The 23,488-nt window shown below is 54.5% G+C and overlaps 1 protein-coding gene across 3 annotated transcripts; it reads left to right on the forward strand.

The window, feature by feature from the left end:
- The first annotated feature begins 1,033 nt into the window (after nt 1-1,033).
- Nr5a1 (nuclear receptor subfamily 5 group A member 1) lies at nt 1,034-22,668 on the forward strand. Of its 3 annotated transcripts, none has more exons than XM_006992518.4 (7): nt 1,034-1,332; nt 4,903-5,019; nt 5,122-5,263; nt 7,258-7,886; nt 13,825-13,944; nt 15,541-15,688; nt 21,074-22,668. In XM_006992518.4, the coding sequence occupies exons 2-7, from the start codon at nt 4,918-4,920 to the stop codon at nt 21,319-21,321; spliced, it is 1,389 nt and encodes a 462-aa protein (XP_006992580.1). In that variant the 5' UTR covers nt 1,034-1,332; nt 4,903-4,917; the 3' UTR covers nt 21,322-22,668. The 3 variants fall into 3 exon arrangements, with proteins under 3 accessions (XP_006992580.1, XP_042130667.1, XP_042130668.1); XM_042274733.2 differs by lacking the exon at nt 1,034-1,332 and adding an exon at nt 3,649-3,919; XM_042274734.2 differs by lacking the exon at nt 1,034-1,332 and adding an exon at nt 3,938-4,113.
- The last annotated feature ends 820 nt before the right edge of the window (nt 22,669-23,488 follow it).

Below are 23,488 nucleotides of genomic sequence, written 5' to 3' on the forward strand. Positions count from 1 at the left end.
CTAAATGGTAACATGAGGAAAAGACACTTTAGATTTTAAATCAAATTGGCTCAGCTATCTAGAAAAGCCCCTGTCATCCAGAGCGACATAAATGAGAAGTTTTGGATGACTTGCCTGTTTCTTCAAGTGAAGTGGGAGTTCTCTCTCCCCACTTTGTGGCCCTGTGCCCTAAGCGACTCCTCAGAACAAATGGCTGCAAAACCTCCTGTGACAGACTCCCTGTTCTCCACCATGGCGTCCCCTAGTGCCTAAAACGGTGCTTGGCTCACAAAGCACACAGTCCATAGGAGATGAAGAAGGAATACACAGGGAGGTGTGGGATAGAGGAGGACCGTGCAGGGCTCAGCAATCTGGACCCAATAGGACCAGGCCAGGCCAGTACCTGTGTGTACTTGAAGGAAGTGGACAGGGGACATCCAAGGCAAAGCAGGGAAGCCTGGCCTTCTAGATTAAAAAAACAAAAAACAAAAAAACAAAACAAAACAAAAAACAAACAAAAAAAAAAAAAACAAACAACCCTCCTTCCCTACCCAGGCCCAGTACCCACATGGCCAACCTGGAGTCCCTGAAACCACACCCCTAGCCCAGCAGTCTTGGCACAGTATCAGTTTCTGCAGCTATCGATGGAACTTATTTGCAGCTCCCAATACAGAGTGATATTCAGAGAAGCCATAATCAAAAGCCACATGAGCCCTACCTGACAGGCCCCCACTAAGACCATCCCTCCACACAGCCATTCTGACTCCACACTCAGATCTGGGACAAGCTGGACCACGCAGTCCAGGCCAAGACCCAGGGAGGAAGCCATTCAAGAGGAGAGACTTGCAGCTTGGTGAGGGAGCAGCCCGTAAATCAGGTCCCACTCCCACCCAGTCGCTAACAAGCGGCTGCCTACCCGCCTACGTGGGGTCCCTGCCTCAGGCTTCCACAGCGGCCTGGACAACCAGCTGGCCAAGGCCTCCCCAGTCAGTGCCTTGGCCTCTGCCCCTGCCCAGGGCCCCCAGAAAGATAGGGGTATTTTTTTTTCTTTTAGGAGAGTGAAAAAAGATATAAACCTAAATGAAGAGAAACACCAACAAAGGAGAGGCCTGCAGAGTCACGTGGGGGCAGAGACCAATTGGGCCTCCGGTGCCCCCCCCCACCCACGCGGGGAGGAGGAGAGGACTATCCGACTGGGCCAGTTTGCAGTCTGCCCGCTTCCCGCCTGCTGCTGAGGGAAGAAGTTCCTGAGAGTCCGCTAGCCACTGCCCTACCTGGGCCCTGGGAGCTTCCCACCAGGACTCTGGTGCCCAGTGTCCATCCTCATCCGGCTGAGAGTTCTCCTTCCGCTCAGTAAGTGAGGCCGGGGCCCAGGCCTCTAATGGCCAGCCTCCCTTCTCAGCACCTCACTCGGGCCTGGACTGGCCACTGCCTGTTCTGCAGAATGACCAATGCCCACTACTCTGGGCAGGGAAAAGGTCAGGGGTCTCCCCAGATCCATTTTCTCATTACAATATCCCTCATCTTTGCTAGGCTGTTAGGAGGAGCTAGGCCTATGACGACAGACCTAGTGGGGTCTAAGGGTGGCCGTGGTGTGGTGTCTGAGGGTGGTGTCTTAGAGGTGTGTTCCTGTGGGTGTAGTGTTCTGTGACTGTTCTGAGGGTCTCTTGAGCTTATCTTCCGGTCTTGGAATCTTGCTGCCTGAGTGTCTGAGTTGCCTCTATGGAGGTATCTGAGACTCCCTATGTGTATGTCTGTGTTTCTACTGTCAGTCTAGGCCAGTGTCTACTTTGCTTCCCTGGGTGGATGAAGGGCTGTGAGTCACTGTAAGGATATATGTGTGTAGGGGTGGGAGTGGGGGGTCAGTGGAGCCATGGCTTCCAACCTGGAGTAGTGAGCCCCCGGGAGAAAGGGTTGAGATAGAGGAAAAAAGGTAGGGCTGCTTCTTACCCATCCCCCGTCCCGCCAGGGATTTAGCCCAGAGGAGTACCCACACTGTCCAAGAGGCCCCTAGCGGGCTCTAGCCTAGAGACGCCTACTCAGGAGCCCAGCCCTCTCCTTCACTCCCCCACTGCCTACTGGCTTCTGTGCCTTGGTGCATTTGGGGGGCTTTTGTTTTGTTTGTGTTTGTGTGTTTGCCATTCTAGAAATGAACGCAGAGCCTCACACTGGGTGTGGTCTGCCACTGAACCCCATTTCCTCCCCAGTTTCACTTTCTGAGGGTTCCTGTCTGAAGGAGATTTGATCATAAGCCGGTATACCCCCTATCACTGGCTACAACACAGGCTGTATGTAGGTTCTCGGGTGTGAGGAGAGGGCCTGACAGCCTCAGCTCTCTCTCCTTCCAAGATTCATTCACACAGTTTCACCCAAGACCAGTCTTTTCCGAGGAGGGAAGTGACTTGCCTGGACAGGACAGCAAAGTCGGTCAGATTCCGTGCCTCCCTCCACCGGGTGAACGACTTTGCTTTGCTGCACCGGGTCTTCAGCTTTGTTCAAGCACCCTAATCTAGCACCCACAGAAGCCTGAGCCACGGGGTGGGATCCACACAATTTTGGGCCGGTGGGTCTCTGCCAAGGCATAACTTCTGTGCTTCCCACTGCGGCTTTCTGGCGTTCGTGTCCAGCTCCCAGCACGGTCTTCCACCCTTGGTGGCCAAGTGGGCTGAGCTGGATTGATCAGGCCTCTTCAAAGCTCTCTGGGCCTCAGTTACTTCACTTGAAAAGCAGTGTGGTCTAGTGGGCCTTTCCAGCCCAGAGCGACTGCTCTGTCGCGGACCGAGGCGTCCAGGAGCTACTACTCCCTCTATGCCCTCGCTAGAAGAGAGCTCACAGGGGCGGAGGGGTGCAGCTCTCTGGCTCTGCTTTTCGCCCTTGGAGCTCCAGCTGCTTACCAGACCTTGGGATGGCGCAAAGTGGGATGATCACGCTTCCCATATCCATACGAGCATCCTGAGGGAGACTCGTGGAAATGGGGTTCGCCTCGAACTCTCACTGGCCACACCACTTGTCCATCCTCAGCTACCCTCTGGGGGCACCTGACTTCGGATTAAGAAACAGAGCTGGAGCGGGTGCTTGCAGCCTGAGTAGGCAAACGTGGCAGTGTCAACTCGAAAGCTTACTTTCTACCTTGGCCTTGTGCCTTACCCTCGTCCCCACGCTCGCCCTTAGCCACTTCCACACTGCAAAAACCAGCGTTCCTATCTTGGCCCTGGCCACCCCTAAACTGGACTGGCAAACGGGAGCTCGCCTTCTCCCTGCGCAGGCGGTGAACCGAAGCTTCCCCACGCACCACACCTGACCGGATTCCAGGGTGCTCAGGGTCTCCAATTCTCTTAGAGCTCGCAGGCTTCGGAGGACCGAGCTGAGCTGGAGGGCCGGGAGGTGAGGGTGAAGGCCGAGCAGGGCTGTGGGGAGGGCAGGGCACAGGCCGGGCTGTGGGGAGGACGCGGCCCGCGCCTCCGCCCCCGGATACCGCACGCGCGCATATAGAGCGGCCGCCCCGGCCCCGCGCGGCGGGTTCGCGCAGCGCGCAGTGCGGCGGAGGGGCCCGGGTCCCAGGTGCGCCTCGAGCGGCCCCGCGAGCGGTGGGCGCGGGGAGGCGGGGGCAGAGCGGACCGGTCTCCCCGCCCCCGGCCCAAGTGGCCGTCATCACGGGCGGGTGGCGCTGTGCCCGGGTGCGGCTTCATCGCGGGCGGCGGCGCGGCCGAAAGGTGCGGGGCGCTGCTTGCGGGAGCGGCCTGGGTGGGCGCCACCGTCCGTCGTACCGCTCTCGCGTCCCGGGCCGCGGCTCTCGGGATCTGGACTCTCCGCCTGAGGTCTCCCGCAGCCTGCACCCCAGCATCTGTAGCCCGCGCCTCTCCGCGAGGTCTCCGCCCCGCGCCCGTGACCCCATTGCGCCCTCCACATCTGCTCCCAGCCCGACGTCCCGGGCTCGCCGGTGGGTGCCGTCGCTGAGCGGCTTTGTCTGCGGACCCAGCGGCCCGGCGACAGGGTTCTCTGCCTCTCAGGGTCGGCCCCTGTCCCTCCACGGGGCCACGCCTCGGAACTCGCTGCCCGCACCGCCGCCCGCTGCCCGCCGAGAGTCTGTCTCCCCGTCCCCGACCCTCTCGCTGGGCACCTCCGTCTCTCCAGGTTTTCCGTCCTTGTCTCTGTCACTCTTGCTGCCTCGGTCTCCCCGGGGATGTCTCTCGTTGCTCGGTGTCTCTCACTATGTCTGTCTCTGTGTCTCACGGGTTTTCTCGTTGGGCCTGCCACTCCGAACCTCTGGTCCCGTCTCTTTCGTTATCCGGCATGGCTCTTTCATCTATTTACTATCTACCATCTATATATCATTTCTCGGTCACAGATTATCATCTGTCCACCCTCTATCTCACCTATCATTATTTATCTATCATCTATCTACGTAATCTATCATCTATCAGTATCCATCTATCTACCTACCTATCAACCAGCCATCTATGAATCTCTCCCAATATCTCTAGCTCGGCATTTCTCTCTCCGTCGCCCAGGATCCCCCTCTCCGTTGAGCAGCACCGACTGGGGTCTCTCTAGACTTGTCTCTGCCTCAGGTCTCTGTCAAGCCCACAGACCACTCCAGCTGCGCGCCCCCAATTCTCCCTGATTGCCTGGCGTCCGTCTTCCCCGCGCCGGAGCCTATCTGATTTTCTCAGAATCGGGGTTTTGTTCTCAGACAAACGAATCAGGACGGAAACGCATCGAATCCGAGGGTCCCGGATCGGGCGCGGCAGAGGCGGCGTGGAAGCAGCACTGGAGTGCGGCGGGTGGATGAGCTTCGGCGCGGGGTCGCGACCCGCAAATCCCCTCACCCGGCCGGTGCTGTGGGCCGCTCCGGGCGCACAGACCAGGGCAGCCCCAGGCCAGTCGCCGTCGGCCCGCACTGACCCGCTCCTCCTTCCACAGGCGGACGCCGCGGGCATGGACTATTCGTATGACGAGGACCTGGACGAGCTGTGTCCGGTGTGTGGTGACAAGGTGTCGGGCTACCACTACGGGCTGCTCACGTGCGAGAGCTGCAAGGTGAGCGCAAGCTGGAACAGGGAAGGGCTAGGCTGCGGGTGGCAGGGGTGCGGGTAGCGAACGAGGGTCGGACCTGGTGTTCACTCCCTTCCAATTGCACAGGGCTTCTTCAAGCGCACAGTCCAGAACAACAAGCATTACACGTGCACCGAGAGTCAGAGCTGCAAAATCGACAAGACGCAGCGTAAGCGCTGTCCCTTCTGCCGCTTCCAGAAGTGTCTGACGGTGGGCATGCGCCTGGAAGGTGCGCGTCCTGCACGGCCCGGGACCCCTGACTGCTGGCCGCCCCAGGGAGCCGCGGGCGGGCCTGGGAGAGGGGCTGAGGGGAAAGCGGCGCAGTTTCTGGATCCAGGTGATTGGCCCCTCGGCGTGACGTTGGGGCCCCAGCTCTGCGGGAACAGAAGCAACTAGTGAGGCAAGCGCCACAAGAGGCCTTGCAAGCCGGGCATGCCTGGGATCAGTTCCAAAACATCAAAAGTGAGACTTCTGTATGGTAGGCTCAGGAGACTGAGGCAGGGTGATTACCAGTCATGGACTGCATACTGAGACCCAGTACTCCCTCCACCGAGGGGGTGAGCCTTTCTCCAGGACAGAGCAGAGTCCCAGTAGACCCACTTTGTGAAGAGCTATCCCTATAGATCCCTACACCAGCCCAAACCAAAGCTCTCAATAACTTGACCATGTTCAAATTTCAGCTTCTTTACTTGTAGGCTGAGGACACTGAGCAAACACCCTAATCTCTCTGAGCTGCAGATGCCCCCATCTGAATAATGGGCTAAAAAGTAATACTTGCCCTGTATGGTGGAAGAACTGGAGGTTTACAGAAAACCGGAGTTGCCTTCTGTAAGGGCAAATACTCAGCAGAACAGCTGTAATTGTCATTATTATCACACTTTCTGCTGCTATGTGTCCATCACTGTCCACCCCGTTCATCTGTCTATCTGTCCAGGCATCTAAGTTTTACAGGAATTGAGATTCTTTCCCATGCATTCTTAGCTCAGCCCTGAGAAGGTTGGGGTGAGGGAAACAGTGGCCTATCATTGCCTCTTCCATACCTCTGTTCTGGTCCAGAGAAGACAGCAAGGGTCCATCAAGAGAGACTCAGGCTCAGAGAGTGGACAGTCATAGCTTCTACCCTGCTGGCCCCAGTCGGGCTGAGCGCCCAGCCAGCAGCTGTTGGCTAAAGTTTTTGCAGAGAAGGCCCCAAAGTCTGGGAGAGCTGTGGACATATCCTGCTACCTAGAGAAGGACTTATATTGAAGGAGGTACCCTGTCCTGTGCCTGGGACCCTCATGCCTACCTCCAGGTCCTGAGTGGGCAGAGAGCTAGCTATTGTGGGTGGCAGAAGCCTCTGGGGTAACCTGAGGGAGCAAAGCAGGCTGGCCACCTCCCAGCAGGAAGATCTGTGTTGGGCAGGCTCCCAAGCCCTAAGTTCTGTGAAACACCACCCCTCTCTCCGGCTCTTTCCCTTTCCTCAGAGCTTGGGTGGGGTCCTGTCTGAGCCACACTCGAGCTGCAGAGATGCACCTGTTAAGTCTGGCTGGTGACACATTCTTGGCCAGAAGAAAAACATCTGGTCAGCAAAATAGGTCCCTTCCTCCAGCACAAAACCAGTAGAAGGCAGTGGGGGAAGCCCCGTCATCCTGCAACAGGAGCTCAGTAGAATCAAGAAGGCTGCAACAAGCAGCTGGCCCCCCACTGTGAGCAGAGCAGACTAGGGCTCTTTTTCTTTCACCATTCCCCTGTCAGGCCCTAGTCTGGGCACCTGAACTCAGAGCTGAGCCCCAGGTGCTTTGGTCTGAGGTATACCATGGGGCAGGACAGGAGATTCTGCCTGGGGGAATCCTTGGACTTCCTGGAAGTGGCAACAATGAGATTGGGTTATGCTATGAGAAAGAATATGTGAGAGAAAGAAAAGGGTTCCAGGCAGAGGGAATAAGTAATTGAGGGCAAGGTGGGTGAGGAAGTGCGTTCAGTGGAGAAACAAAGGAGGGCGAGGAGGGAGGAGGGGAAGACGACGGGTCACTAGAAGGTGGAGAAAGGCCTGGAGTGCCAAGCTGAGGCTGTTGCTCTCACCTGTGGGCAGAAGAGGCCATTGAGTGGAGGTGGAGGAATGGTGTGTGTGTGAGAGAGAGACAGAGACAGAGAGACAGCAACAGAGACATAGACATATCCTTTTGGGAAAGATCTGAGAGGTAGGTGGAGAGGTGGAACCTGACTGACTGCTCCTGCCCACAGCTGTGCGAGCCGATCGAATGAGGGGTGGTCGGAACAAGTTTGGGCCCATGTACAAGAGAGACCGGGCCTTGAAGCAACAGAAGAAAGCACAGATTCGGGCCAATGGCTTCAAGCTGGAGACTGGACCCCCGATGGGGGTGCCCCCGCCGCCCCCTCCCCCACCGGACTACATGCTAACCCCTAGCCTGCATGCACCCGAGCCCAAGGCCCTGGTCTCTGGCCCATCTACTGGGCCACTGGGTGACTTTGGAGGCCCAGCTCTGCCCATGGCTGTGCCTGGTACCCATGGGCCTCTGGCTGGCTACCTCTATCCTGCCTTCTCCAACCGCACCATCAAGTCTGAGTACCCAGAGCCCTATGCCAGCCCCCCTCAGCAGCCAGGGCCACCCTACAGCTATCCAGAGCCCTTCTCAGGAGGGCCCAATGTACCAGAGCTCATACTGCAGCTGCTGCAGCTAGAGCCAGAGGAGGACCAGGTCCGGGCCCGCATAGTGGGCTGCCTGCAGGAGCCAGCCAAGAGCCGCTCTGACCAGCCAGCGCCCTTCAGCCTCCTCTGCAGGATGGCTGACCAGACCTTCATCTCCATTGTTGACTGGGCACGAAGGTGCATGGTGTTCAAGGAACTGGAGGTAGGTACCTCCTGACAGCCCCGGAACTCTGACCCTAGCCACACCTCTCGGCTGCCCAGCATCACCCTTTGGATGGGCAGTCCTGCCCAGTGGCTCAGGCAATGTCTGGGGAAGGACCACTGCAGGAGTCATTGCGGCTTCTGGTGCCCGCTGTCCCTTCCCATCTTGCTCCCTGTCTCTTTTAGCCCCTGTCTCCTGTGTCCCCTCCCTGGCTTGTGGTCTCTTAGTACCTCCATGTTCCCCCAGGCTTTGCTTCTATCCCAGTTGGGGTTTCCACAGGCAGCTCCCTCTCTCTTTGACACCCTGAGCTCCCTCAAAACACTTGTCTCGTCCTCCACATCACCAGCCTGTCAGAAGTAGGTCCAGCTGTCCTACCCTCCTCTCATTCAGGAAGGACACCAATCCCTGCTGTCCTCAACTGTCATAGATGGGGCTCTGAGCCTATGACTTTGTTTGTGGACCTGATTCCTACCTAGCTAAAGTGAGCTCACTGCCCCTGTGATGTGGTGTGTGTGTGTGCGCGCGCGCGCAGAATAACTAGATAGAAAGTCCTGTCTTTGAACTAGCCCCATGCAACTGCCTTTCCCTATCTCGTGCTCCCCCCACCTTTTTTTTTTTTTTTTTTTTTTTTTTAAACCAGAGCTAATGCACATGAAACTAAAGAAAGTAGAAACACAGGAGGAGGAACTGAGGCTAGTCATAGGAAGAATTTTCTAGTCATTTCATCTATTAGTGTGAAGGCTCTAAGGCCTGACAGCTGACTCTCTAGTGCCCTACCTAGCTCCTTATGTACACCACCCCCAAGACTCCAGAATCTTGACCAAGACTCATTGCTGCTTGGCATGGGTACAACTCAAGTCTGACCCTCCTAGGTCAAGCCCCCCTGGTTGTTCTGAGGCTAGCTATAAACAGCAGGGCCACTGCCCTCCCTGCTGGAGCCACTGCAGCCTTGAGCGGCTGTCAGTGCTGACGCCACTCTGCCTGGGCTTCCTCTGGGCATGTGGCCAGCTGGGCTGGGGGCACTGCCTGGCTGGCTGGCATGGAAGGGAATGAGGTGCAGCATGCGCATCCTGAGCCCTGTAGGGCACTCCAAGGCTTATTTAACCCAGAGGACTCTGGGAGTTAGGAACTAATGACCACGGCTCTCGTATCCACTGTGGAGGGCCTGGCATGCATGGCCAAGGACATGCCATGTCTCTGTCTTGGGTGACTTCTCTCACTGGCCCTTCTAGGCCAACTGATGTAGGAGATGGACATAGGTCAGATAGTGGGCCCTCCCCGCTGCCTTGTACTCATGGCTGAGTGCTCTGGAAGATGACCACCCCCAAGACACTGCAGACATCCTCTGCACAGAGAGTAGGAGGAGCTGAGCATTCCCAGCTTTCCAGGACCCTGGATCCAGGGGCAGGGCACTTCCTCTGGCTGCCTTCCTGGGGGGGGGGGGTGTCGGGTCACTCAGGATGGGAAGGGCTTTTGTCCCAGCGCTGCTGAGTGTTTTTTCCTGCTTTTGGCTTCTCTGTGGCCCGAACCTTCCTGCTTCCCCTTCCCAGAACCTGTGAAGGAGCCCGGGGATCCTAGCCACAGTCAGCACTGCTTGTAAGGAGCCTTGCAGAGAAAAAAGCCTAAACCAGCCCTTGCAGCCCCTCTTGATCCATGGTTCCCCGGACGAGGAACTGTGTCACAGAGCCCAGGCATTCAAGTCAGAAAGGCTGAGGCTGCCCAGTGAGCTGGTTCTCACTGCGCCACACTAGTCCACTGATCAGGGGACATCTTTGTGATGGGACAGGGGCTCCGTGGCTCTGAGATTGGGCAGCCCTTGAGATGGGCACTGGAGACATTAGAGTGAACCGGACCCAGGAAGCTTCAGGGAAGGCTAGAGGACATATGTGGACTGTCAGTGAATAGATCCCTGGGTTTTGGAGAAACAGAGGACCCAGTGGGAAAGTACTGCTGTATCTGAGAGAGTCAAAGATTTCCAGAGGTGTCAGAGACAGGTCATGGCATCTAGCCTGTGGGACTTCTGCTCTTCTGGCCTGTTTTCTCATTTGTAAGGTAGGAAGGGCTTAATTAATATTTTCTTAGAGGCTTGTAAAGGCGGGGTAAGCTAGAACAGGTGAAGAATTAGATTTGTGGCTCAGTACACGGGAAGTCCCATCAGTGGAGGTGGCCTTTGTAGCATGAAGAAGAATCTACACTCGCCGGGTGGTGGTGGCACACGCCCTTAATCCCAGCACTGGGAGGCAAAGACAGGTGGATCTCTGTGAGTTCGAGGACAGCCTGGGCTACAGAGTGAGTTCCAGGAAAGGCGCAAAGCTACACAGAGAAACCCTGTCTCGAAAAACAAAAACAAACAAACAAACAAAAAAAAGAGAATCTACTCTCACAGGCCTTCCTGGAAGAACACAGGGAAAGGCCCACAAGGCCCACACACCCCTGAGCTCTGTAAAATGGGACCCACTTTGGCCCTGGTAGTATATCAACTTCTTGCCTGAAGGGTGGTAGACATGCATGATCACCATGAAGGGCAGGCTGGTGTCAGGATAGGAGTCCATCTTGACATCTGTCCCCTCAGTGTTCCACTCTGCTTCCCCCTGCTCCCCACCGCTGGAGCACCCCATTGGCAGCAGATAATTGCTTAGATAGATGGTTTATTAAGACACAGTAAGTCTGTCAAGACTGGGCTGATAAACAATTGCTCAGCCAGGAGTGTGCCAGGACCAGCCATGGCGTGTCAGACCCTGAAGAATTACTGAGCTTGTTGGCCTTGGCTGCCAGAGTGATCAGACCCCAGGGCTCCAGAGAGGCCTGTTGAGGGAGAGGTCAGTGCAGAGCCATCAATACCCTTCCTGGAGGCAGACTGCAGTGTCAGGGCTCCAAGATTTGTAGTGGGCCATAAGAGGGTCCAACAGACAGGCTGGACTGCCCAGGGACCCCAAACCAGGACTGCAAATGACCTTGACCCCAAGGTGGCAAGAGGAAGGTGGAAACTAGCTCTTTGGGCTGAGAGACACTCTTACACACTGTTGGTGTGTGTGTGTGTGTGTGTGTGTGTGTGTGTGTGTGTGTGTGTGTGTATGTGTGTTGGGTGTCCATATGTCCATCTCCCCACCCACAGGAAGGGGTGGGCATGGGCATGGCAGGAAAATTTGCTTGGCCAAGGAAAAGATGGAACCCAGGATGTTCTTTAGAACCTTTGTGACTGATCCAGATTTTCTCTATGCAGAAGAGGGAGGTGTGCCCTCTCCCATCACAGATCAGGAAATTAGAATTGAGAGAAATGCTTGGACAGGTGAAGGACTGGAGGAGTGCTCAGTATAGCCCCATATCATAGCCCAGGGCTGATCAGCCTCATGCTGGGCCACCCAGCCCCAGGTCTGAGGTCTGGGTAGAGTCTGCTCCAGGGCTGGGCACCCAGGTCACTGTGACCCTCTGCCTTCTGCCAAGGCTCAGTGTGCTTATCTCCTAATGTTCCTCTTTATCATTTCTCCTGCTCTGCTTCTTCCTTCCATCTGGGCACAAGGGTATCTGCTCCTATGGCTGAGATGCGGGTGGAGCATGCCCAGCCCTGCCAGGGCTCCTTCTGGATCACCCACATGGGCCTGTTTTTACTTTGCTGCCACTGTGACTACCCTGTGGGCTTCTTCCACCCAGGCATCCAGTAGTTCTCAGGGGCTCTCAAGATCTTCCAAGATCCTCCTGCCTGGGGTCACCTACTTGGTCCTGTCTGATTATCTATACCATGAGTATCTGTCACCTGGGAAGGGATGAGGAGTTCTGGAACTGGGGTTTCTGGGGTTTTGCCTTTCCTTGGAAAAGGTGATGGGAGAGGGAGGCCTCCGTGGTGCCCACCATCTCTCCTGGGGATGTGAGGAGAGATAGGGAACAGCCTGAAGTCAGAGGCTGGGTCTTTGTTCTGACACTGATGGGACTCAGCACAAACAATGGCCTGGTCTCTTGACCCAGAGAGGAGATGAGTAAGGATTGGCAGAAGCAGGTCCCTCCTACTCTCCTGCCCTGTGTATTGGGGCAGGGGTGGGGTGACAGGGTCCTGAGGAGTCTACATGACTGTTCGGCTGCTCTTTCTTTTTGACCCTCTCTTAGTTAGTGTTACTAATCCTGTAGTGAGGCACCGTGACCACAAGCAATTTAGGAGGAAAGGGTTAATTTGACTCACATATCCTGAGTCACAGTCCTCCGAGGGGCAGGAACCTGGGGGCAGGAGCTGATGCAGAGGCTGTGGAGAAGTCCTGGCTTGTCCATCATGGCCTGCTTGGCCTGCTTTCTTATAAAATCCAGGACCACTAGCTTACAGTGGTGGTGAGTTCCCCCACCACATCAATTATTAATTAAGAAAATGCCCCACAGACCTGCCTACAGCCCAGTCTTTATGGAGGCATTTCCCCATTTGAGGCTCTCTCTTCTCAGATGATTGTGTCAAGTTGAAATGAAACTAGCCAGCACATCTGCTTTCTCCTTTCTCCTCATCTGCCTGAGAATACCCCAGAGAAGAGGGAAAGGCTGCTGTCCTGGAGGACGGGGCTAGTTCTTATATCCAGTCATCTTTCCTTGGGTCTGGTTTGAGGGAGGTGAATGTTCTTTGGAGCATATGAACTTTCATCAACCTCTCGCTGATGCCTGAGGGGCCAGCAGTGATATGCAGGACACCAGTCCTGTCCACTCACACTCCAAAACACCAGGGAAGGCAGGCATGGGTTGGTGCCATCCCAGTTCCAAAGGGTAGAGAGAAAGAGGGCTTGAGAAAGGCTTCATGGAGGAGTAACTAGTCTACAGGAGACTCTGAAGCCCAGGGTGAACAGGGAGACAAGGACAAGTTGTTTTCTAGACCTAGTAGTAAAGAGAAGGAACTTGGGACCACACTCAGCTGTGCAACCTTAGGTAGCTCGCCTGAGTTCAATGCTCAATTTCTTCTCTCTGTAAAATGAGTGATGACTGTCAATAGGCTTGACAACCACACAGCAAAGGCTGCTTGAGGTCAAGGTTTGTAGTTACTGCAAGGCATGGCCCAGGGAGGGCTGGGAGGATCTAGCCAACCTGAATCCCATTCCTGGAAAACTTACATAGCAGAAGAAGAAAACCAACAGCCACAAGTTGTCTTCTGACTTCTACATGAACACTGTTGTACACACACACACACACACACACACACACACACACACACACACCACTCACTCCCACACACGTACAAATAAATAAATGTAAAAGGATTATTTTAAAAAGAAAGGCTTTGGGCTGGGTGGGGGAAAGGAGGTGTGAGTAGGGAGACTGAGTACAGGGAGTGAATAGCGGGTGATGGCATGTCCCTGGCTGCCACTTCCCACAGTTCTAAACAGAACTTGCCCTTGTAAGGAGCATCTGCCCTTCCCATGGAAGGATAGAGTGGCCCCCAGAGTTGGGGGTCACTCAACAGGAACTGTTCTCTCCTGAGCACCAAGGCCCAGTACACCCTGATGATTAGGATCCACCATGGTCATTGTTCTGTTACTGCTGCAAACAGCTGAGGTGTCCATGAGCCAGGTAGCCCTTCTTCCTTCCCCAGGGGCCTAGGCACCTGTGCAGCTTCCCCAGGGCCCCTTCTAGGGTGGCTGTGGCCAGAGGTCCTCCACAGGCCAATAGTGCAAGGCTGGTCTTCGCAGCATTAGATCTTAATCTCTGAAATTTACTAGGTGTGTGATATGTGACTACCCATCTCCAAGCACTTTAGTCACTGAACAGGTGAGAAAATGAAGGTTCAAAAAGGCTCTGGGACGTGTGTAAAGTCACACACCTTGTGAAAGACAGAGCTGGGGCCTGAAAGAGGCCCTTATTGGGCCCCATTAAAGTAAATAGGTGGGACCCATATGAGACTTTGAGTAGAGAATTGGGGAGAAGGGCCTGAAGGACAGTCCCAGCTGGATCTCTGCATGGTTCTTCCCTGCAGGTGGCTGACCAGATGACACTGCTGCAGAATTGCTGGAGTGAGCTGTTGGTGTTGGACCACATCTACCGCCAGGTCCAGTACGGCAAGGAGGACAGCATCCTGCTGGTCACTGGGCAGGAGGTGACTGAGCTGTTCAATCCCTAGTCCTGCGTGCTCCCAGACTTCTCCAGGCTGGCTCTGGGCACCCTGAAGTCCAAATTCAGGGACATGCACTAGCCAGGCTTCTCTGTGTTCTGGGGTCTTTGAGAAGCCAGAGTGTGGGATGGCCAGGGGATGTCCTTGTAGGAGATGACAGCGGGATTGGCTCCCCAAAATAAGGCAACATCGGTCAGCTGGTGCTGAGGTGATGGGTGGCAGTCTGCACTGTTATACGTGTGGGAGCAGTAGGATCAAGGACTCTGAGAAGGGGTTCAGGGTACTGCCAAGAGCCTGTAGGGTGGGAAGTGTGAGAGATGAGGTTGCAGCCATTGCTAGGGGCTGGTGAGCAGGCAAGACACTGTAGGGTCTCCATCCTCATAAATGATAAACGAATGAGCAAACAACAAATGAATAAATGAAAGAGTGGGCAAAAGGCCCAGAGAGCTCAGAGCCAGAATCTGGCCCTTTGAGCAGAAAATATAACATGGCAGGGGTGGAAAGCCATGGAGAAGGCCTGAACCCCCCCCCCACCAGGAGGGACATTAGGGTTGCCAGTGTGTGTAGGTGAAGGAGCCTAAAGTGCTGGGTCTGGAGACATCTTTAAAGAGGACAGCCCAAAAATGGGAGAGGAGGTACAGGGAAAGGTGTGGGAGAAAGAAAACTCCCAGAGACAGGTGTATGGCCCCCAGGAGAGGGGACACAGGCTGAATAGTGGGCACAGTGGATACTGTCCTGAAATGCAGACTGGGGCCCTACTTCCTTACCCCTGCTCCCCAGGACCTGTGTCCTCACCTCCCGTGTCTCAGGCTGTTGAAAGCAGGAATGGGATACTAGTCCCCAGGGATGACTCTGGGCCACAGGAATGCAAATACAGGATCTGGATATGAGTGAGGACACACAGGCTGCAGGAATGTCCTGAGTGTACCCACGCACCTGTGTTTGATTGTGTGAATCTGCACATACAGATTGTGTGGGTGTCCATAGCTTCCTACCACTGTGTAAGCATGAGTACATATGCAGGTGTATTTGATTGTTGTGAATGGCCATTGAAGGGCAGGAGTGGGTGTAATTGTGCAGACATGAGTACCATAGCTTCGGCAAACAGTGTGTGTGTGTGTGTGTGTGTGTGTGTGTGTGTGTGTGTGTGTGTGTAGAGAGAGAGAGAGAGAGAGAGAGAGAGAGAGAGAGAGAGAGAGAGAGAGAGAGTGAGCTAGGTGGTGTTGGACCTTTACCTAAGCTCAGGCAGAACCACCCTGCTGCCCCTTCCCCTGCCCCAGAGAAGGGCACTTGCCACAGTTAGCTGTGCAAGAACAGTTCATACTACTGGGCTGGTTGCAGCCCTTTGTAAATGAAGTATCCTTCAGCTCCCTAGTGTTCCTGCTGTCTGGTGCATGCCCCACTGCCGCTAAAGAAGAGGTCAGCCTTGGGTGCTCAGCTTGGGCCAACAGGTGGAACAAAGCTGGCAAAACGGCCCTCAGCATGGTGGGCCTGAGGCTCAGTGTTTGGCCCATGCCCCTGATCAGAGCTTTCTGCCCCGTCCCTCTACCCACCTCCCTGACCCGCCCTCTGCCGGTACAGGTGGAGTTGAGCACAGTGGCAGTGCAGGCTGGCTCCCTGCTTCACAGTCTGGTGCTGCGGGCGCAGGAGTTGGTGCTGCAGCTGCATGCACTACAGTTGGACCGCCAGGAGTTCGTCTGTCTCAAGTTCCTCATCCTCTTCAGCCTCGGTGAGTGGCCTCTGGAGGCTCTGCAGCAGAGCATGGCAAAGAGATTGGGGACTCTACTGTGGTCAGGAAGCCCAAGGGACAAGGACCCTCCTTTAGTGAGTGGTACAAGGGCCTGGCTACTTCTGGAGGGGGTTAGGGGTAGGAGGGCTTAGTTTCTCAGTGTAAGGTCCCAAGGGCTGAGATGTTGTCTAGCGTTTGTCTTTCATGTTGTGTGGACCTTTCTGCTCTGTGTGCCTAGCACACTTAAATGCCTGCTGCATTTAGGACTCTCTCCCCTGGCTCCCATCCTGGGATCCCTACTTTCCCAAACTCCATGACCTACTGAACCCCAAATTCTGATTCAAACCCCCTTCACATTTACATTCATTCATTCTCCAGATACCTCTTGAACTTCTGCCTGGTGCCAGGGGCTGGGGGCTACATAGCAAATGGGAAAGCCCCCAACTGCTGCTCTCAGAACCAGCTCTGAGAAACAGCAAGTGTCTTATAGAGGGTGGAAAATGTAGCAGCAAGATCCAACAAGTATGCGGATATACCTCAGAGAACCTGAGTCCTGGCATGGAAAGCCTGGAAAAGAGTCTTAGTTGGGAGGAGGATTCTGCAGCAGGGAAGCAGCTATGGGAGCGAGGCTGGACAGAATGGAGACATGTCCTTGTGGCAGTTTGGCAGTGATGCCTCCTGGGGAGTAGGAAGTGTTTGGAAGCAGAGGGGAGAAGGGAACTTATAAGGAAGCCCAGTGCTCAGGCAGAGTTGGGCTACTTGCCATGAGCATGTGGCTAAGGATAGGGGGCTGGGACTCTTGGCCTGGCTAGGGCTCCACAGTGTTAGAAAATGACTGACATGAAGCTGCTACCTTGGAGTGTAGCAGAGCCTTAGGGGCCTGGCCAGGCTTGGGAGGGTGGTACTGGGAAGAGAGGAATTGTCAGCACCAGTCAGAGCTTCATCCATAGATAGTGTTCCCTTAAGGGGGAGCCCTTTTTCATACAACCAAACTACTAGGTCCAGTGTGACTTTGGCGTCCCTTGAGGTAAGTTCAGGCTCCTCTTCCCAGCCCTGTAAGCTTAGTGGTGCCTTGGCTTGGGAGGGCTCAGCCCTCCTCCGTAAGCTAACTTCATCTTCAGTAACCTGGAGATCAGGGCTACAGTGGGGAGGGTGGGAAGAGCCTGGATTCTAATCTCTTTGGTTTTTGCAATTGAGCAAGTCACTCACTCTCTGAGCCTCTATTTCCCCGTGTGTGAAATGACAGCTGTAAGTGTCCTTGACATGCTGCAAGGATATAATGAGACAATTCTACCACAGTCTTGGCCCTTGGAAGTGTGTGCTGATGGTTTTATTAATCATCCTTATTAAGTCCATAAACAAATGAGCCAGAGAGCAAAGTGAATGAACAAACCAGGCTACAGGCTCAGTCTTTATTACATGCTTTGTGTCTGGCTCAGGACTTTGTTGTCTCTGGGCACAGGAACTCAGATCTGGCTATGGCGGCTGAGTTCTCAGTTTAGTGGGTCTGGAAGTGGGTGAGGATGGGGGTGTCAGAGGCACAGGAGGCAGTGATCCTTGGACCTCAACTTACTGGAGCCTAGAACTAGGGGCACGCTGGGTCACATGGTCCTTGGAAAGAGACTCCATGTTGGGAGAGGAGGCGAGCAGTTCAGTATGATCAGAGTCTGGGCAACTCTCCTTGATCTGAATGCAGGATGAGGTGGATGCATCTGAGCTGGACCTTGCAGTGTGAATAGAAATGTTCTGGTGAAACAAACAGAAGGAACGTCCTGTTTGAAGTTATGGGGAGAGGAAGGGGTAGAGATGAGGCCATAGGGTGGACAGGGACTGAACTGTGTATGGCCATGGCTATTGGGTACCTTGAACCTTCCTCTGGGATGGCTGCCACTCTGGAAACAACACACCTCACATCTGCATATCACCACATAAGGCCCTTTCAGCAGCAGCCTGGGGTCAGATGGTGGGCAGATAATCCAGAGCCCTGCAGCAGGCAACGCCTGTACCTGGGTGATGGTGTGTGACCCTCTGAATCTTAAATACAGGACTCCATCAGAGCTGAGCTCTCAGGAAGACTGGGACTCAAGGCAGGACTGACCACTTGTCCACAGACTTCCAGTCAGCCTGCTTGTGGCACCCTCAGTGCCACCGCACTGGGTTGGGCGGCCTCAACCCCAGGCGGTGACTGTCACCTACTCACCCACCCCTGTCCCCCCACATGCCTCCTTCTCGCCTGTCTCTGCAGAAGGGTGCCATTTGGTGTCTAAATAGCATCTCGGGCAGCTCAGAGGCAGGTAAGGAGGCTTAATTAAAATTAGTGCCTCTCTCCTGGCAATCACAGTGTTTATGAAGATGGGCCCGGGCGGCATTGTTCTGCCGAGGACTTAATCGAAGCTTAATGGATTGACCTAACATTCGATTTCCTGATTCCCATTGAGGCGCGCGGCAGCATTCCCTTAAGCGTTTGCAATTTACCCACTGCTCCAAGCCAACAAAAGACGGACTGAATAGCAGTGCCACTCGAGGGGCCATTGTGCGCGGGGGCGCCTGCCTGAGTCACTGCTATTGGGACAACATTCTTTATGCCTCGCTGGAATGAAAGGATTATTCAAATATTCAATTAAACCGTGAAAAGGGGGCTTTTCTGAGATCCTGGGGGCCCCCAGCTCATGGAGCTAGCGGCTGCTCCCAGGGTGGGGTGCCATCTCCCACCCACCTCCGTCTCCAGGGATGCAGACTGCAGTCTCAAGCCCCAGGCTGGAACCCAGTGAGGATCCTGGTCCTGACCTGTCCCATCTTATAGAAGATAGGAAACTGAGGTTCAGAGGGAGCCTCTGGTTGCAGAGATGGGGTGTGGCACGTGAAGAGAGAATCTCCAGGTTGTGGGACTGCTGTTCCTGGGCCTGAGGGACAGGGGTACCACACTCAGTGGGATGTGACCATATTCCTATCTCTTTGCAACAAGCTGGGGACTGACGGATGTGGGGAAGTGGTTTCTAGGTGAGGCAGAAGTTAGGTCTTAATTTGTGGGAACTGGGGGACCAGAGGCCTTCTGGGAGAGGGGCTGTCCCTGATAGCTGTCCTTGTCCTGCACCCTCCCCCTCTACTCCACTGTCGTCCGGAGTCCCTGATGCTTGTTGCTGAGAACAGTAAATCCTGGTAAAGCCAAGAAGGCCCTGGTGCCCCCATCCCTTCCTACCCCGCCATCTGAGCAGCATCCTGGCGCATCCTCCTCCACCTCAGCTCTTTCCTCTAGGCGCCTTTACTGGGCAGCCTTGAGATAGATCCCATCTTTCTCCTGTTATGAACGTCAGACTGACCCAGGGACAGTATGGAGGTGATGGTGGATGGTATGTACTGTGACTGGGATGGGAAAGGGATTGGAGCAAGGGCAGATGGGATCAGTAAGCATCTCTTGCTTCCTTTAAATGTACCTGAAGCTGGCCAGGCTAGGAAGCCGCGTTGCTGTGCACAGTTGGGTAGGTTTCACTGTACAGGGGCACTGAAGCAGAGCAGGACTGGACTTGGATCTAGGTGTATCTCTCGAGACAAAGGGAGCTTTTTCCTAAAGTGCATAAAGATGTCTCGTGAGAGGGTGGCTATCCCAGAGAGGCAAGGAAGAAAATGACCCTGGCTCACTTATTGGAGGGTGATGGGAGCCAGGGTGGAGGCCAGCAGCTGCCAAACCCTGCCATACGACGCAGGCCCAGATCCGGTTTCCCTAAATCCATCTTTGGACAACACAGGCCCCAGCGGGTGTGCTGGGGGCGGCTGAGGATCAGGGTTGCCAGGCACCTCAGCTTTCCTGGCACAGTGGGTGTTAAGAGGGATTAGAGGGCCAAGAGCACATGCTGGCCCAACTCCCCCACAGTAGAAAGACTGGGATGCTCCAAGGGAGCAAAGCAGATGAGTGACCCATCTTCTGACCCTCTAGAAGGCACAGTTCAGGGAGGCCAGGATAGGCTGAGGGTTGGGGGCTGATGTTAAACTCCTGGGCAGGGCATGAGCTAATAGAGGCTGTGACAGGGGCTTAGTGACAAGGAAAGGGCCCAAGCACCCCATTTCCAGCTCTTCTCTTACCTTTATGCAGAACAGGCAGGCACTCTTCCATATGGCGGCTACGCCTAACCAACTCCAAAGACCTCTTTGTGTTTAGCCCAGGACTAAGGCCCAAGGATGCACGGATCACACATCAGCCTGGCCACATTTGGTCCACACTGAGCCACCTGCTCCTCTCCCTCTCATAGTGAGCTGGCCCTCCATGTTTAACTGCAGCTTCATGGTCACCATTGTTCTCACACAGCATGTCTGTGTGGGGAGGGCTAGTGAGCTTGCCTGCCTGCCTGCCTGCCTTCCTCCCACTTTTTTCATTTTTTGAGAGCATAGAGGAGAGAACCAGGGCCTATGTGTGCCAGGCCAATGGTCTTCTCTAAGCCACACTTCAGTGACATTTAAATTTCTATAAATGGCTTTGCTTTGCAAACTTCAGCTCTTCTGTTGCCTCTCACCTCCCACTCTACCCCACTTTTCGACATGGCTCTATGTGCTCTAGGTCTGTCCATTCTACAACCCCAGATGTAACTGGCACACAGCCACCCAGGCCCCTCTTCCTCACCATGAACAGTGCTGCAGAGAAGCTGACCCTGTAGCTCCAGGACTTAATTTATGGAGCCTCTTTCCAGGGCATGTCCAGAGTACTCATGGGCCTGACACCCAAGACAGGTCCTTTGGACAGTGATGGTGATGCCTGGGGGCTAGGGGATGGCCACAGGAATGCTTTGGCGTGTTTTCCCATGAATTACTACCTTACATCTTTGAAGGGACCTGTGTATCCCATTTTATAGGTGAGGAAAACCTAGCAATGCACCTGCTGCTGTTGCTAATGATCTTGGTGATTGTCAAGTATCCATGGTGACAGCAGCAGTGATAATTGTGCTAGTGATATGGTTTAGTGGTTGGTGACGGTGGTGGAAAACTGGTGATAAAACAGGGATTTTCTAGGTGTGGTGGCACACGTCTTTAATCCACTCAGGAGGCAGGGAAAAGTGGGTGGATCTCTGTGAGTTCAAGGCCAGCCTGGTCGACATAGTGAGTTCCAGGACAGCCAAGGAGACATAGTGAGGCCCTTTCTCAAAAAGAAGGAGAACAAAAAAGTCAGAGAAAGCACAGGGACAAGCCCGGGGACACTAACCGAAGTGACGTCAGTGGTGGTGCAGTGGCCACAGGTGGAGATGAGGAGGTTGCCATTGAAAGGTTCATGGCAGTCTCTGCACCCATGAGTTTGGTATTCCCTGGGAATGTGGTGTTAGTAATACTGGTGACAGTGTCAGCCTAACTTTAGTGGTGGCACAGTGACTGGAGGGTGATGGACTGCTCCTGTTGCAGATGTGAAGTTTCTGAACAACCACAGCCTGGTGAAGGATGCCCAGGAGAAAGCCAACGCTGCCCTGCTGGATTACACCTTGTGTCACTACCCGCACTGTGGGGACAAATTCCAGCAGTTGCTGTTGTGCCTGGTGGAGGTGAGGGCACTGAGCATGCAGGCCAAGGAGTACCTGTACCACAAGCATCTGGGCAATGAGATGCCCCGCAACAACCTTCTCATTGAGATGCTGCAGGCCAAGCAGACTTGAGCTTGGGCACGTGGCAGCAGGCAGCAGGTGGGGATGCCTCTGCCTCCAAATGACTCATTGCATTAGGTGATCTGGGAGCCCTGTCCCTAGGCCCCTGCCCCTGAGCTCTGGAGCTGTGTGTTTTGGATGGCAGACAAAGATGAGCAGGGACTGCCTGGGGCAGGTTGCCTTCACCAGCCACTGGCATGTGTCTGCCACTTGGAGTGCCCTGAGGAAGTGGCTTCTAACCACTCCTTCCTCCATCTGCCCCCAGCTTCTTTTCTGGCATCTGAGGTACAGGTCCTGGGAGGAGGTTTGGGATTCCCTGGATATCCCTTGGGTCAGAGGTCATCCTTTCCCTCTCTCCTGTAATCGGAGGCAGGGGAAGGTCTACAGGCATCAATGAGGGCAGAGGAGTGGTCTTCAGACTCCCCTGAAGAAGGGAAGAAGTCCACTGTTGTAAACCGAGTCTGCTAAATTGGGTAGGGCTTGTCCCTAAAGGACACTGGGAGACTGGGTAGGGCAAAAAGACCCCTCTCCAGCCCTCCACCTCCAATCCATTACCTGAAAAAAGATTTTGTTGTAATCATCTTTGAGCCACCTAGGGAGGAGGAGTCTGGTGTAGTCAACATTCCCACCCTGGCCCTGTCCACTACTAGCTAGCTGGGCTGGTACTTTTCTGCAAGGTTGTAGTCACCAGGATTCTTTGCTTTTCCTTTTCCCTAGACAGTCCTTGGAAGGTGTGTGAGAGAGAAACAGTAGATAGATTGAGGACTGAGCTGGGAAATGGGGATTGCCACCAAAGTTTTTCCTCCTGATATCTCATTCCAAGAGTCAGGGTGGCACTGGGTCATGTTTATGTACCCCCACCTCACTCCAGAGAAGATCTGCCCCCTCCTTTTACTAGGGTAACAGCAGGAGGCCTGCAGAGACCTAGAGTCCCTGCAGGTGGGGATACTGGGGAACCTAGAAGGACTCAGGGGTCTTCAGGTGGGGACAGTGCTGAGGAGTCACCCTTGTTCATGGCTCCATCCTTTCAGGTCCCTTGCCACAACTCTTGAAGCTGGCCTCAGTTCCTTGGCCTCTACTTTGCATCCTGAAAGTCACTCTGTAGGGCCAGGCACTGTGGGGAGAGGCCTACGCTATCCTCTGTCCAGACAGGGCATCCATTGTCCTTCTTGCTTTCATGTCAGACTTACAGCTTATGCTAAGCCTGCCTTCCACCATCCTGCCTCAGACCCCCACCTCTGCCCCTGAAATGTGTACCCCTGCCAAGGCCAAGACCTATTGCCCCGAGACAAGAAGTGCCCTTACAAAACCCCTGCACCCCTGCAGCCCTGAAATAAATTTTGCAATTAGTTTCCAGTAGCATTTGTGAATTTGCATTCTGAAGCAAGGCGTAGTCCCTGGGGCAGGTTCTGGGCAGTGGTGATGGTCTGCCTGCTGTCAAAATGGTGTTCAGCTCAAACTTCTGGGGAGGGGTTTTTGAAATGGCTCAGAAGGTAAAGGTGCTTGGCAGGCCAAATGACCTGAGTTCAGTCTCCGGAATCTACATAGACAAGGAGAGAACTGACTCGCATAAGCTGTCCTCTGGCCTGTGTGCATGTATGTTCACACACACACACACACACACACACACACACACACACACACACACTTAAGACTTGCCCAAGATCAAGCCAGTCAATGGTCCAACATGGATGGGGGATGAACTCACAAACCCTCCACTCCTGGCTGTCAATGGTTCCCCCACTTCCTGGGGGTAAGGAGAGTCAGGTTTCTTCAGGGTGTGACTCCTAGGAGGCTACCATACTCCAGTGCTCTAGTGGAGGGCCCTGCATCCATACATATACAGGTTTCACTAAGTGGACTCAGCGGGTTACAAAAATTAAGACAGAGCTGGGCAGGGAATGTGGAGGGAGTCCTAGGAACTGGGCAGTGGGAGGTGGATGTGATCTAAATATATTGAATACATATATGAATACATACATACTATACTCATTGGAATTATTTTTTAAAAATGAGGTGGAAGATAGGTTGGAGAGCCCAGGGTGTAGGGAGAGCAGGCTCTCCTGGGCTTTGGGCCCCAGCCTGTACCTAGGACCCCAGAGTACCCAAGGCTTAGAAGATGCTGTAACTCTCTGGGGTCTCAACTCAGCTCCACCCTGCCATGCCGGTGGAGCTGCCC

Source organism: Peromyscus maniculatus, chromosome 4, assembly GCF_049852395.1.
Source record: "Peromyscus maniculatus bairdii isolate BWxNUB_F1_BW_parent chromosome 4, HU_Pman_BW_mat_3.1, whole genome shotgun sequence".
Classification (NCBI taxonomy): domain Eukaryota; kingdom Metazoa; phylum Chordata; class Mammalia; order Rodentia; family Cricetidae; genus Peromyscus; species Peromyscus maniculatus.